The 16,174-nt window shown below is 44.9% G+C and overlaps 1 protein-coding gene across 2 annotated transcripts in view; it reads right to left on the bottom strand.

Annotated features, from left to right (window-relative positions):
* Window positions 1-16,174, bottom strand: part of LOC138246273 (branched-chain-amino-acid aminotransferase, cytosolic-like) — a 247,971-nt gene that overhangs the window by 124,320 nt on the left and 107,477 nt on the right. For both annotated transcript variants that reach the window (XM_069200703.1, XM_069200704.1), the window contains exon 6: window positions 13,334-13,497. In XM_069200703.1, coding sequence (XP_069056804.1) covers window positions 13,334-13,497 — 164 coding nt within the window. The remainder of the gene's footprint in view (window positions 1-13,333; window positions 13,498-16,174) is intronic.

Raw genomic sequence — 16,174 nt, 5'->3', positions numbered from 1 at the left:
ACTAACATGTTGCTTTATGTTTCACCACTGTAGAAAGCGGTGCGTGCTGCCCCAAACAACACTGTGTCCTTTAGATGACCCTCCTCTTAAGACCACTATGCCAATAGGTGTAGAATCCTCCACAGCCTGGGTACCCACCAATGAATACACCACACAGAGATGTATTATTACACGTCTTTATTCGTCTGTGTGTAACCGCAAACTCAACATTCTAAACCTGCATTCACTTCACCATGTTCTAACGCTAATGTCGCAGCTCTACAGACTTGTCGTTCATACTGACCCAACACTACATCTCGCTCTCTGTAAATATTTTTTTTTTTTAAATTACAAACATCTACACAATCATAGCTCTTCTATAAGCCTTCTTGGTGCTTTGATTACTCGTCCCGCTCGTGTCTTCGGAGTGTCCATGATCTGCGTTGGCAATGTAGGAGCAACGGCAATCTAGGGTTTTCCAATTGTCCTTTGAAAACTAGTCTCTAGGTTGCCATCACTATCTGACAAGTGATGCGCCACCTGTCTGAAATGTGAGGTATCTCAAATAATAGATTTCCCATAATGTTGGGCAGTCACCATGTGTCCGATGCTGGTTACGACATGGAATGGCTCGGCATTATATGGAGCATCAGACTCGGCTGACTGACAAGCATTCAATCTCCACTTGTGAAGACAATGGGCCTGATTATAACTTTGGGGGAGGGGATTAATCCGTCCCAAATCTGACAGATATCCCGCCCGCCATATTACAAGTCCATTATATTCTATGGAACTCCTAATATGGCGGGCGGGATATCTGTCACATTTGGGACGGATTAACCCCCTCTGCCAAAGTTGTAATCAGGCCCAATGTCTTTTGCATGTCGTCTCTTGTCTGCATAGGCCTTCATTTTCTTTTTATGAACCAAGTCTTTTGTATGGGTTTCTTCTTCAGTTCTCAATCTTGTGTTGGTTTATTTAGGTAACTTGGTCGTCATTACCCTCCCGAACATCAACGCTGCAAGACTTCCACCTGTGGTCAAGTGAGGAGTCGAACAGCAACCTCGTAGAGTAGAATTCAAGACAGTCTTGAGGTCGAGCTGTTCTAATGCAACACGCTGAACAGCTTTCTTTAATGTAGTCCTGAAACGTTCAACAAGACCATTAGCTTATGGCCAAAGAGGTGTGAAATTCTGATGCTTCACAGAAAGTAGATTGAGAAAGTCCGTGAATTCTCTACCACTGAAATGTGGGACATTGTCAGTTTTTAAAATCACAGGAGTACCCCATGGCACAAAGATGTCATCTAATCTCTAAATGACTCTTTCCTGAGTGATAGATGAAAGCTCTTCTAATTGAAAACAGGAGTATTTATCCATAACCACCATCAGGTACTGTCCATTGTCAAGTGAACTGAAAAAGTCAAAAGAAACTTCTTTCCCATGCATGCTTTGGTAACTCTGACATTTTTAAGGGGTGTTGAGTGTTTTTTAATGACAGGCATTTGCATGGATGATGGGTCTTTAATTCGCTTTCAACTCTTTAATTGAGATGAGGAAACCAAACTCTATCTCAGAGAACTTGTTTTGTTGCAACCATTCCACGATGTTCTTGATGGGCCACTTCAATTACCTGTTGTAGCAGACTCTCTGGAATGACAGTCCTTGAACCTCTCAGGATAATGCCTTCTTGTGTCACACACAGTTAATTTTTGACAGTATTAAACTTCTGGTATTCACTGTCAATATGGCCAAAAGAATTGTAGCTTTGTCTTATTGAATTTACATTTCTCAGCATTAAACCTGCATCAACAAGTAAACGCCACACTTGCCCGACAGCTTTAGCGTGTTCCTTCTGTGTAGCTCTGAAAACTAAGATGTAATTGCTTTAGTTGAAAGCATTCATAACAGGTTATATGATATGTCTAATGACATTGTGAAAAATCTCTGCAGCTGATGCCGCACTGAAACTGCGACTTTTGCATCGAAACAGACCAATATGTGCAGAAAAGGTTGTAATGTACCTGCAATTGTGCTCAAGTTCCAACTGATTATATCTTTTATTTAGATCAAAGTGCAAGAAGACTTTTGCACCATTCACTTGTGTTATGTCAGCAATGTGAGGATATGGATGTCATTCTCTTTCAGTTGCCTAGTTCGCTTGCTGCATATCCACGCAATCCGTACAGCTCCTTCACTGTCCTTTTTGGGCACTAGCACTATGGGCAAAACCTATGGAGTTGGACCAGCAGATTGCTCAATTACATCATGCTTTAGTAATGTCTAAATCTCTTTTTCATCAGCTGCTTGTAAATTAAATGTAATTTGTCTGTGTCTTTGAGCGACAGGTTAGACATCCTCATTAATATGCAATTGTACTTTCATAATCTTAGGTTTTCCTATACCATAAAAAAAACAAAAGGAACTGACTTACTATTTCTTGATGAGCATTGTTGTAGTGTTGTAGTTCACTGCGATCAGTCTCATATCAGCAGCCATGCTGAAACTGAGTAAATAGGCAGGTGGCACTTTACCTTAAGCTCGTCTATGGGCACTTACACTTTTGTTTTCTTGTGTTTCATAATCATTACAAATGAACCTTTACTTCTCAAGGGTATCAAAGCTGCCCATTTGTACACTTTAGTTTTCAATGGCGTTAGTTATGGCAATGGAAATAGTTTGCTATATTTCTCCTCAGGCATAACTTATAAAGATGCACCACTGTTGATGATGAAAGGTATGGAACAACCATTTATTTTCAGTGTAATCTTATGACAATGTTTGAATGACTTTGGTGCTTTTTCATGTCAACTTTTATTTGACTGGTATTTTTCTTCACATCTGGCCGGTCCAATATGTGTGCATTTTTCTGAGGTAAACATCAACATAGCGCAATCACAGTCTTGACTTTCACTTGATACTGACAAACTTTTTTACGATGATTTAGATGACGATCATTAGTTTGGTGTCGATTTGTCTCAACTGATGTTTTCGCTTGGCCTTGCAGGTATAGGTCGAACTTCGCTTCTGGAACGTTGGTTTGGCCATTTTGACGTCTTATCGTAGACTCCTGTTATGGTAACAAGACTTCTGGATTTTGTGCGGCAGCACCACCATGTATGGAGTCTGATCCCACACAGTCTGACAGCTATCAGCCTAACCTTTCTGGCTAGGTAGCAGCACCTCACCAATACCAAAATGCAAGAGTGACTTGTGGCAGCCTATCACATGACACTCAGACTCCTCGGGGAAGTTGTGGTGGAGCAGACCATCCCCATTTTCATAAATGCAATGACAAACAGAAGCAGGATCTTGGTTCAATATATATTTTATTGAAAGAACTGCATTCTATATAAAAAGGCATGAATTGCGATTGTGAGGATAATGAAACACAGCGTTATCACAGCAGTGACCAGGAAAGTAAAACACAAGACTAGTCCCACCATGTTGTCACAATAGTGTCTCTAATATCCCTACCTACACTACTAAGGCCCTCATTATGAGTTTGGGGGGGGGGGGGGTGGCGGAGGACGCCCGACAAACTCTTTCCACCTTCAGGCCACCTGTGCGGCATGAACCCCACCAGGCCTATTAGGAGTTCATTGCAGGGCCTGCGGGCAGAAACACCAGCCCTGCGGTGAACAGGGCCTTAACATTGACACCCACTCCTAATGGAGCCTGCGCCAATGTGGCAGTGCGGCGGGTGCAGTAGCACCTGTCGCACATTCCACTGCCCGTAATTTGGGCAGTGGAATGCACGACAGGACTGTGCATAGGGGCCCTCTCGATGCCCCCATTCCACCAGCCTTTCCATGGTGGTGTAAACTGCCATGGAAAGGCTGGTGGTAGGGCACACTCGGAATCCCCAGGGCGGCGTTGCAAGCAGCGCTGCCCTGGCGGATTAAAACCACCGGCACCGCCAGGCTGCCAGCTGGTGGCACCTGGCGGTGTCGGTGGTCCGACCTTGGCGGCTCCACCACGGTCATAATGTGGCATTCCCACCCCCAGCCTGTTGGCGGTGGGACCATGAATCAGGCAGTCACACGACAGCCAGACTCATAATGGGGGGCCTTAGTTTCACGTGGTGCAAATAGCAGTGGTAGCCCTAATCCGACCTTCTGGTCCCACGAAGGAAGCTTAAACCCCATACCTGCGTCTAGAGGTCTGTTAGTTTGCTGGGAGTCCTCTCATGTAGACGAAGAGGAACCAAAAGATTTCTGCAGAAACTGTGACTAAGTGAAACTAGCTGGAATGTCCCCTCTCACCTGGTGTGGGCAGTGTGCTTTTTTATAATAACATACATACGTTATTCTAAGAACTGCTCTGACGTGACAACACATTTTTCTGTGTAGGGTAGACAATGTACTCTTTGGATTGTCAATACCCAGTAAATATTGTGTACAGCCTTGGGTTAAGCACAGGATGAGAACGTTGTGCAAAGAAATGAATAACAAATTCTGAGTGGAAGGGCAAATGATAAAAGAATAAAAACATCTCCACTAAAACGAAGATTTGCTAAACAATTAAGAGGAATAAAAGCAAAATGTAACTAGGTGAAAGGGCACAGGTCTCAGGCCCACGGCTAAATAATGTGCCAGTGTAAATGCTAAAATAACCTCAAGAAAGTCTCACTGTGATGCACTTACTCTTTCCTTCACCTTGCAAACCATTACAAACTGGTTCTCCTTGCCACAGCCTGTGCATATCTGTCCAATACCAGGACATTTACCTTCCTATGGAAAAGACAATCTGCACCTGAAGCACAACTTCTGTTTCTTTGGAGACATCAACTTTTGTCTTTTAGATTTGTGTTTGTTTGCTTTTTATGTACATGACTGATCTTACTTTGGGTACCCACTGCCTCTATGTCAGCAACTTATCAATCAGCATGCTCTTCAGCTCTGGCAGCCATAAGAACTCACTCCAGATTAAGAGTTTCCCTCAGAATTTGCAGTTAAAAATTAACCTGACAGGCACTAGTCAATAACATATTACTTCATCATTAAATTCATTGAGTCTATAGTGTTTAATGAGTATGTAGGAAAGTACCCTCTTTTTGGCATGATTACACCCACTTTTTGCCTGATGTCAGTGTGTTTTGACTTGGTTTACTGGGATCCTGCTAACGAGGACCCCAGTGAATGTGCTCTCTTCCTTTAGATTTGGTTGTTCCTAACTTTTTACACCCCACAATTGGCATGCTGGTGCCCCTATATAAGTCCCTAGTATGTAGTACATAGGTACCCAGGGCTTTAGGGCACCAGGGATTCCCCATGGGCTGTAGCATTTATTATGCCACCCTTGGGAGTCCATGCAAAGTGTCTGCAAGCCTGCCATTGCAGCCTCCATGAAAGGGTGCATGCTCCCCTTTTTACTACAGGTCACTGCACCAGGTCACTGTCAGTCACCCCTTTGGCAGCCTCCTAGCCCACAGGGCAGGGTGCAAGTACTTGTGTGTGAGGGCACCCCTGCATGAGCAACCGTGTCCCCACAAACTAGAGTTCCATTTTCCTCGACTTTGCTTTGCTCCAGGGTTTTCCCGGGCAGCCTGCGCTGCTGCCATCCTACACGTTTTTGCCCTCCTGCTGCTTGAACAGCTCAAGCCCAGGAAGGCAGAACAAAGGATTTCCTTTAGGAGAGGGAGGCAACACCCTATCCCTTTGGAAATAGGTTTACATGGCTTGGGAGGGGTAGCCTGGTATGCTTTGAAGGGTACATTTGGTGCCCTCCTTGCATAAACCAGTCTGCACCAGTTCAGGGACCTCCAGTCCTGCTCTGGCGCAAAACTGGACAATGGAAAGGGGAGTTACCACTCCCCTGTCCATCACCACCGTAAGGGTGGTGCCCAGAGCTCCTCCAGGTGGCCACTTGATTCTGCCATCCTGAATCCAAGGTGGGCAGAAGCCTTTGGGAGCATCTGAGTGGCCAGCTCAGGCAAGTGATGTTACAGCCCCCTCCTGATAGGTGGACACCTTGCTAGGTGACCAATCCCCCTTCCAGGGCTACCTAGGGTCTCCCTCTTGGATGGGTCCTTAGATTCGACATGCAAGATTCCAGCAGGACTCCTCTGCAACGTTTACTTCAACTTCTGGCCACTGTAACCGCAACTGGACTTCACAGGAACCTACAATCTGCAGCTCCAGCGACGACTTCGCTCTGCAACATTGTTTCTCAGGCTCCTTCCAGCAACTGCAACATTTCCCTGGCTGTGCATCCTATGAGGGCAGCAAGTCTTCAGTCTGCACCAAGAAGCAAGAAGGAATCTCGCTTGGAGTGAAGGAGACACTCCCCTGCATCTGGAGGCACCAATTGCATCAACCACTGGCTGCGTGGGTCCTCTCTTCTGCAACTGTGTGTGGATCCTGCAACACAGGTGGTGGTCTTCAGTGGTCCCCTCTACCAGCTGTCGAACTTTGGAGGAGGTGAATGTTTGCCTCTCCTTGCAGGACAGGACCCCTGTGCACCAAAACTCTTGCAGCTACCAAGGCTTGTTGGCTCTTCTTCTCTCCAGGGATCTCAAGGCTCCGTGTAGCCCTGGCCACCAGCACTCTTCCCTGGAATGTCTGGTCTCCTGCTGCTGCTCCAGTGACGTGGGTCTCTTTTCCAGGTGTGCTGCAACTCCTGTGCCTGCTGCAAGTGAGTTGCCTTTGGGGGCTGCATCCACGACTTCTTGCTTTCCTGACTGCTGGGGGACGCCTGGGACTCCCATCATTGAGTTGAGTCCCATCGGACCTTCCTGGTCCCCAGTAGCTCTGCAGCTTCTCTTCTGCGACTCTTGCCTTTACCAAGACTTGTTGGTGGTTTTTCCACACCACTGATGGACTGCAACTCTTCTTCCAATGTGGAACATCGACTGCATCACTCCTGGAACTCTTCCCCTGCTCCTGTGCTGCATAGCCAACTCCTGGTCTTCAGTGATCTGGTCTTGCATCTCCAAAGGGTGGTTGGTGGCTCCTGCCCCAAACAGACACTCCAACTGGACCTAGACTTGGCCCCCTTCATTTGCAGGTCCTCTTCTGTCTGGATCAATATTCTGTTTCTTGCAGTCTTGCACAGTCCTTTCACAAAGTTTCCTTGTGGGTTTGGGAAAAAACAGGCACTTTTGGCTGATCCCTTGGCGGCACTCTGGTACTTACCTTTTGGGGGTCCTAGTTCCTCCAGCTCCGCTCTACAGATTCCACTTACCTGAGTGGGGTTCCATCATTCACATTTAATTTTTTTAGTATATGGTTTGGGCTCCTCCTAGGGTCACTATTCTCTATTGTTGTTGCACTGTTTTCTATTACTTTATGATCATTCCTGACAACTAAGGTGTATATAATAGTGTTCACTCACCTGCTAGTAGAGTATTGCCTATATAGTAATTTAGTATTTGTGTCACTAAAATAAAGTACTTTTATGTTTGTAACACTGTGTGGTTCTTTCATGTGTGTAACTGCTGTGTGACTATAAGTGGTATTGCACAAGCTTTGCTTGTCTCCTAGATAAGCCTTGGCTGCTCATCCACAGCTACCTCTACACCACACTAATAGGGGACACCTGGACCTGGTATAGGGTGATAACACCATAGGTGCTCACCATGCATCAGGTTAGCTTCCTACAGAGCATACCCAGTCTCTCAACAAATTTGTCTATCGTTACCAACCCGGTCATTCTTTACTGAAAATGTACCTTTCGTAATCTACATTCAACATTGGGTTGAACTTGAGATACTAAGCTTCTTTATTTTGACAATATGCAACTTCATCAGCTGACGGCATTTTCTTTATGACTTCTTTTACAGCATTACCAGCACGATTCTTCAGGTACTTGATAACCTTTTTATCTGTTTCTTCTAGCACATCAGTGAAATCATCAAATGTCTCTATCTAAGTAGTACATCTATTGCCAATGTTTTGCTTTTTTGTGGTATCGAATGGTGGTGGTGGTTTAAGGAAGGCAGCAGCATTATAACCATTTGAGCGACTTACTGGCATTGCTATCAGAGGTTTCTCCAGCTTCATCTACTGTCCATCAGGACCTGCTCTAGTCATACCATCGGCCAGGCCTTGTGATGTGCTGGCCTCAGGGTAATCTTTTAGAACTGCAGAAAATGTGGCCTCTTTCTTGGTCTCCATTACAACAGTCTTCTACAGTGCCTATTGTCCATTCAGATATGGACAGCTCTGTAAGCACATCCCTGGGCTCTTCTCCTTTGGCCACTTCTTCCAGTGCTGCAGAATAAAGGCTTTCTTTAATTGGTTCTGGTAAGCAGATGACCTTTCCTTGTATCTGAATTGCTGGATTTCCAGATGTTGTTCTGCACTTTTTGACACCTGGTTGATCACTGCTTCACAGCGCTACTGAGAGCAACATTATTGAGTATCTTGTGCACTTTAAAAACCTGGTTGCATCTGCTTTCAGCAGTAGCACTCCATCCACTCAATACCTTTATATTGCTTAGTAGCGTGATTTGTCTCTGTACGACCTCGCCAGTAGGTTCTTCACTAATGATGCATAGACTTCTCAGTGAAGCTTTATCTTCAAATGCTTCACACCAGCTGGAGTTGAGCTTTTACTCCACATACGCCAAACAGCGATTCTGTACTTTGATGAAGGCACACGTGGCACTCAAGCAGTTTGCTTGGACCACGTCAAACTATCTGGGAGAGCACTGTTGCGGTTTGGGTTACTTATCCCCCTCTCGTCACCAGTGTAGCGTCCTCCCCAGCCTGGGTAGCCACCAATGAATATGCCACATGGAGGTATGCATTACACTTCTTTATTTGTATGTGTGTAACCGCAAACTCAACATTCTAGACCAGCATTCACTTCAACTCGTTCTAATACTTATGTCACAGCTCTACAGAGTTCTTCAGGAGCCAAAAATGTTTGGTCTTTCATACTTGCAAAATACTACTCTGGGCACTCCTGTAACAGGTGCATGTGGAGGCTGGCATCAGGAACTATACCTATACAAGAGTCCCATCATTCCTAATAAACGTATCACAGTTTTGACTGTCACTCGACAATCTTGCTGAAGAAGAGACAGCATTTTTTGGAAAGTCTGTACTCTTGCTTGGTTGGGGTAATCCTTTTCCACATGCACATCTAGTATGGCCCCAAGGAAGGGCTGCACTTCAAGGAGCTGGGATTTGATCAGATTAGATTGAAGATGAAACACAGATTGTGTAAGGAGTGAATCGCGGTCTGGGTGTGCACTAGGCAGAGTGTGTGGCATATTTGATCAGACAGATATCTAGGTAAGGGAACACATGGATCCTTCTGAGATGAGCTACCACCATGGCCATTTGATAATAACCCTTGTAGTGGTAGTAACCCTGAAGGGGAGCACTGAATTGACAATGAGGTCTACTTACCACAAACCTCAGGTATTTCCGATGTGCTGGGTGGACAGGTATGTAGAAGTAGGCATCCTTCAGATCCAGGGCGGTCCTGGTGTCGTCTTTCTGCAAGAGTGGTATGACATCCTGTAGCGCCACCACGTGAAAGTGTGCACACAAAATGTGTTTGTTGAGAGGCTGGAGATCAAGGATTGGCCTAACGGAACTGTCCTTCTGGGGGATAAGAAAATACAGGCTATGTACCCTTTACGCAGTGTTCAGGCAGAACGGGCTCTATGGCTCCTTTGTCTAAGAGGGCCTGTACCTCCTCAACGTGCAGGTTGGCAAGAGGAGGTTCTCTATAACTCAATGGTCGGAGGCAATTTGTGACCAGCAGGGAAGAAACCCCTGCAATCTTCTCTCAACAGGTGCTGTGTGATCGGGGGAAGTGGAAGAGTGTCACTGTTTTGAGAGGGCAGTTAGTTTTAGGGCTGCACCCTTACCTCTACCCTTTCCAATGTTGCCCCAATATCGACCCCTGTAGTAACCCTGTGAGGTGGATTCTGGTGGCCTATGGAAGGTGGACAAGGATTCTGGAGTGGGGGTGTTGGGTGCTCCACAAAACTGAGTGTAGACTAGTGGGTTGTGTCTGGGTCATTTTTTTAAAATTATTTTCTCAAGCATCTCATCGACCGGAGGGCCAAAGAGATGCTGACCATTGAAAGGCACATTTAGGTTAAAGATCTCTTTTATTAGGTGTATATTCAACAAATACTACAATCATCCCACCTACATCCAGTGGATGGTGGGGAGATAATAAGTAACTTTAAAAGGAAAGGGAGAAAAGGTGGGTACAGAGGGGTAAAATGAAGAAAGGGACAGGTCCGAAAGGCACATTTAGGAGATAATACTAGGCCCCTGGCTTAAAACTGGAAACCTGCAGCCAAGCATGGCATGGTAAGAGAAGTCTGGAATTAATGCCACTAGCGGCTCTATCTGCGGTATACAGAACACAGCAGATATTAGTGTTGGAAATAAATTCCCCCGCCACTAACTGCTTCCCTTTCTTGCAGTATTATTCAAGGAGAAGCTCCACCAGGTGCGCCATTTCATCCCAGTGCACGTGGTCATAACAGGAGAGCAATCCAATGGAATTGCTAAATTTACCATTGAGTAACAGACAGTGCCACCACCCTCTTGCCCTGGGAGTATACCATCTTGCTCTCCCATCAGGAGGGGATGCATCTCCGGTGTCCTGGGGGTTAGAGAGCTTTCTGGCAGTATGGACCATCAGCGAGTCAAGGGGTAACTGGCCACGAATGTATGGAGAGTCAGTAGGGGAGATTATATACTTTCTATCTACTCAGAGCCTGACAACACTTGCCTTAATGAGCTCCTTAAAAAATCTTCATGGCACGTTTGAGGGCCCATTTGAGCATAGGGAGGTACTGGAGGGAGCGCTGGCTGGAGGAGAGAGTTTCCGCAAGGAAATCATCCTCATTCTGCTGACATGGAGTTCAACATTGCCTGTGTAGAACCTCATGCTATAAAGTGACATCATCTAGAGGGGAAGGCTTAGCAGAGTACATGTCTGGGTCTGTGTCTGCATGGGGTTCAATATCATAATCCTCCCAGGGGTCCAGGCCCTGTGGGTCATGAGTGGGATCGTAAGGGTGATAAGCGATTCTAGGACTGTCCTCGCCCCCAAGTGTGAGGAACCCCTAAGTGAATGTGGTGGTGACTCGATGCAACACAGGAGGTACGGGGGTGAAAGGAGGAGGGGGGAGGCAAGGAGGAGTACTAGCAGGAGGCAGAGGAGACACAGCCCTGTCATGTCACTTAGGCGTTTTGGGAGTGGTAAGGGCCAGTGGTTTGATATCCTCCTCAAAAGTCAATGTCCTCCTATGAGAAACAGAGTCCTTTGGCACCTGTGGAGGCTTTGACACGATCAGACCAGTGCCTGGCTGGATATAGATCTGCTGCTGCCAAGCATCCATATGTTCCTGCAGCTGCTCGAGGACCGCCTGACCTAAGACCTAGGAATCCACAGAGGTGGAAGCAGTGGAAGAGAACCTTGATGGGACCGAAAATGGTTGCCGAACAGAGGGTGTTGACCTCGATCTCTGTTTAGAATGCTTCGGATTGATGAGTCTCAGCGCCAAACTTGCCCTTGGCTCTGAGCGTTTTGGAGGAGTCTGCCCCGGCTCTGAAATCTTCAGTTCCAACTCTTTCGAGTCGGATTGTGTGTCATAGTGTGCCTTCAATTTGGGCACCAAAGCGGCGGGTGAGGCTCTAGGCTTCAAAGAGAACTTCAGTACTGAGTGTCTAAATGGGCATCAGGTCCATCTCAGAATGGCGGTGTTGACCATGGCCAGAAGGCAGTGGCATACCGGAGGCCTCATGGATAGGACAGGAGCTTGAGGTTGGTGCCTCTAGGTAGTGAGTAAGGGAAGCAAACTGAACAAGACACTTCAATGAGAGCTTATACTAGGTCTCATCTCAGTTGCGCTCTCGTAATAGCTCCTGGTAGGATAAAAGGCTAACATGTAAGAATATGAGATAGAACTTTAGTTAACCCCCGCTCCCACCCCGTCCCCTACCCCCCATTAAGGTTTCCTTCCCCAGAGTACCCCCCAGTACTCTTTCCTGAACCCACAGCCTGTAATCTCTCTGCAAAAGATGAGAGCGCAGCTAGCATCTATATGCCATTGACATGTTAGGTGCTTTCTGTGCCAGAGACTGATCACACTCATGGTCAGGACTGATTGCTTATGAAGAGTTTGTTTAATGTATTGCTTTTGTGTGCCATGATTATTGGTGATTGATGACCTGATCAAAGCATGCTGTTATGTGATCCTTGTAGTCAGCTTTGTTGAAAAACGTGGCACGTGGAGTGGGACACCAAATGGCCCCAGTCACATACTAACGAAGCACATCACGCTCTTCTTGAATAAATAACATACACCCAACATGATGTTAATCATGTTATGGACTTTTGAAGGATGAAGGCCACTTTAGTCCAGATGAGATTTGGGACCAATTGGCTTAAGAAACAGAACGATGTTCACAGTAGGTGCACAACTCCCTGACCCATTATGCAGACTGAATACATTAACAGGATACAGATGAGAAATATGTAATGTAGAGCACTGCAGAAACTGAATCCCCTACAGATACATGAGTAACCAACAATAACTATTACATAGCAACACCTTCCAAAATTCCTTTACTAGATTTTCAGAGTTTGTGTTTGAGGACAGCAAGCCGTATACAGCTTAGATACTTGGTAAACATGCAACATATAGAGCCAGATCTGTGACAAATAAGGAACGTGGATCTGAGGGCCTTATCTTCACTTATGCCAATGTGGTTAGGTGACTGGTAAAAGGCGCCTGCTCTAACAGGAGATGGTTTAGGGTCACATTGCAAACCTATGAACGAATTGTACCAGGAGTCTGCATAAAGGATATCAACCCAAAGAGTAACAACAGAATGTAAGTGACAATAGCATATGCTCACCAGACGTCAAGAGAGAAGGTTGTAAAAGACAGCTCAGCCAACCTGAACATGATTATATTCTCACAAAATCAACTTGAATTTCTGTGGTGTTCAGGTGGAAAGTTTATTTTCTACTACAGTTTGCAGAGGCTGATTTTTCTAAAGTTCTATTTACTCTCCATAACATAAGATGATATGGTCTTAATGTAAATGGAACATGTAAATATTTGGTGTACTCAATATAGCACTCAATACTGATAGTCAAGTCTGCCAATGTGTGCTCCTACTTTTTTGTGCACAAACAAAAAGTAGGGTCAAATGAGAAGGCTGGGGTTAGGACTCTGGTTTCATTCTTCCCTTGTAGAAGCCAATTTATCAGGTCTTTTCAAATGAGAACCTGAGCTGTTTCACGAGATGGCTATCATGGGGTTCTGCTGAATTTGAATTTAAGAGTAAATAGTGGAAATGGAGTAAGCAGAGTGGCAATTACATCACGATTGAAAGCCCAAACAGAAGAAGTCCTCGGATACTCACCCACCAGCCTTATAGTCTCCCATGCCACCCATCCAGGCACGCACAAATCTGGGATCAGCCAGGAGAGACACAGGGCTGAAGCTGCCTGTTGAAAAGTAGGGTCCGACTGGCCCGAGGATAACATACAACAAGGCGTAGTTGGACTTCATCACCCCAAGAGAAGGCTGCAAGGAGAGTAAAGGGGGATGTGAAAACCAAGAAGGAATGCATGCTATCGCTAAACAAATGAAGTGTTCAAATGTCCAATAATCAACAAAAAAAAAAGCGTCCCTATTTGCATGTGTAGTCTTCAAATTTACATTTCTAGAGGCGAAATAAGGTAGAACGTGGCAGAATGTTTACCACATGTATTCTAGACGTGGACATGCAACACAGAACAGACAAGAGAAATCCTTTCCTAGCAGCGAACAGAGACCTTTGTTAAACAAAACGTTAGTTTTGCACGTTAGTGAAAAAAAAAAAAGTAACCCGTCAAAATTATGATGGCAAACTGTCTTAACTTTAATGAGCTCACAGGTAAGGCACAAAAAACAGACAATATAATGTGTGTAGATTGCTAAATCCCTCTGCAAAAACACGTGTAACTTAATTCGCTCAATTCTCACATCAATTGCTACACATTTGCTGGCTTACTCACTGAGTAACCAGTGATAGAAAATGAGAGCTAAGAGTGCAGCAGTACTAACTATTGTATTACTTTCAGGCAGGAGCATGGATATATCCATTGATTTGGAGGCCAACAGAAAGTACAGATGCAGTCAGCTCTGCCACCTCTTCAATAATGATGAATATATGTTCCAACATAATCAGAAAATAGTGGCTGCAAGAGAAGGAACAGCATGCCAAAGGATGCCTGTGCGAATGTACTTCATAAATGAAACAGTTTTAGTGTTACAGTTTATTTTACTTCCTATTTTTTATTTTGTTCTCTTTGCATCTATTTTTCTCTTTCCCCAATGTGTGATAGTCAGTTTTTAATGTGCTTTCTTTTCTTTGTGTTTTTCTTGGCCCCATTTTAATCTTTCTCACTTTCGTCTAAATGGCTTTATTCCTGTCTTTTTTCCCTTGCAGTGCGGTAACTCCAAACACTTTTTTTAGGTCCCGCCTACAACAGCGCATGCGCTGTCTTTTGCGAGACAGGTTAGATTATAGTGGGCTTAGAGCCTGCCCAGGGGTTGCCACTGCTTGGCTTCATTGTCACCCTCATTTGCTTGCTTCATGTTCGTCAGCTTCCATAGGCTTTCCATTGTGTTTTTGTGTTTGTCCGCTCAGAGCATGAATACATTATTTGTGCCCTTCCACTGCTCATTTTTTCAGCGCTAAGTTTTTCTTTTTTTTTCGTACTCTAGAAAAGTGCATGTGTTTTAGAGCTGTCTCCCTCATGTACTACTCACCTTCTCAGAGTCCTTTTTCTCGCTCTCTCAGTTGTCGTCCTTGCTTCGTCCTAACTGGCCATCCCTTACCATTCTTGCTTCCCAACAGCCTACATCTGCTGCCCCAGTTTCACCGGTCTACCCTCTAATGGCTGCTTGGTCGCCCAGCCCTGCCAACCATCTGTTGTCGGTTTCCTCAGATGCCTTGTTCATGCGCCTCCCCATCCACTCCCGCCGTCCATTGTCCATGTTTCCCCATCCCGCCCCCCCCTCCACTGTACATGTGCTGCACCAGTCCCACCTTCCCATCCACTATTGTCAGCTGGCTGCCCCAGCAACTCACCCACCTTGCATTGCTGCAGCGCATGACTAAAAACCATTGCCAAAGCCAACAGCTCTCATAAGTGAAACCTACTGACTTTATCAATACTTGCTGCTATTCTCTTTGTTGCTTTTTAATTTGCCATTTCCCCTCTGTCGCCATCTCCTTTTTACTTTATTTTGTTCCCTTTTATTTCTTCACAGGTTTAACACTTTTTTTTCTCCCCTCCTCTTTTTCCGTTATTTATTTTCTTTTCCTCACCTTCCTAATTTGAAAAATTCTGTCTTTTTTTACAAGTGCTGAGCTTTTCGTTGAGTAGCCCAATTTTACATTAAAAATGGCTGCATCTGTACTTGAATTGTCTGTGGGTAGCAGATTCTTTAATTGGAAAGGGAGATCAATCAACAGATGCGTGTCCACAAGTGGCATAGTAGCGCATTTTAATAATGACCAACCAGCTCTGTCACCAGCGACACAGGCCCTCATTCCAAGGGTTAAGTAATGTATAGATTACTTACAAGTAATCATGGTAATCCTAAATCCAAATTCTTCACCGAATTACTCATTGCAGGATAGAGGAGTTGCCCCCACCCCCCCCCCCCCAACAATCATCCGTCTAAAACTTCTTCCTTCCTTTTCTAGTATGGCGATAATGTCCACCCGCTTTACTATATAAAGAAATATGGAAGAAATTGGATTATCTGTGGTTGCTCACCTCAAAGAATAATCACAAACCTTGTCAAGGTGAACTCTGAAAGTCATTAAATTAACCTGAGCTCACCCCTTGGAAGCTATAGCACACAATAGACAGGCTTAGCTTAGGGTAATGTGTAAAGTATTTATGCAGTACCAAAACAGTAATAATGTCAAAATGAAAAACAATGAATATCTCAAACTAAATTAGAAAAATATAATAAACAATAATAAACAAAAGGACACCAAAATGCCAAAAATCCAATATGCATTTTTGATATTTGTAAGTAGAAATAGTGCCAACAAGCACCAATGACAGTCCCTGGTCAAGGTAGACTGGAACCTAGGAACAATTTGAGGCTGGCTGTGATGGAGTACCAGTCAGATACACCAACCAGGTTCATCATGGTCAATGATTTTACTTCTTACTTAGTCTTTTAAGTCTCAATCTAC

Source organism: Pleurodeles waltl, chromosome 7, assembly GCF_031143425.1.
Source record: "Pleurodeles waltl isolate 20211129_DDA chromosome 7, aPleWal1.hap1.20221129, whole genome shotgun sequence".
Lineage (NCBI taxonomy): Eukaryota > Metazoa > Chordata > Amphibia > Caudata > Salamandridae > Pleurodeles > Pleurodeles waltl.
This window is presented reverse-complemented; position numbering and strand designations above follow the sequence as displayed.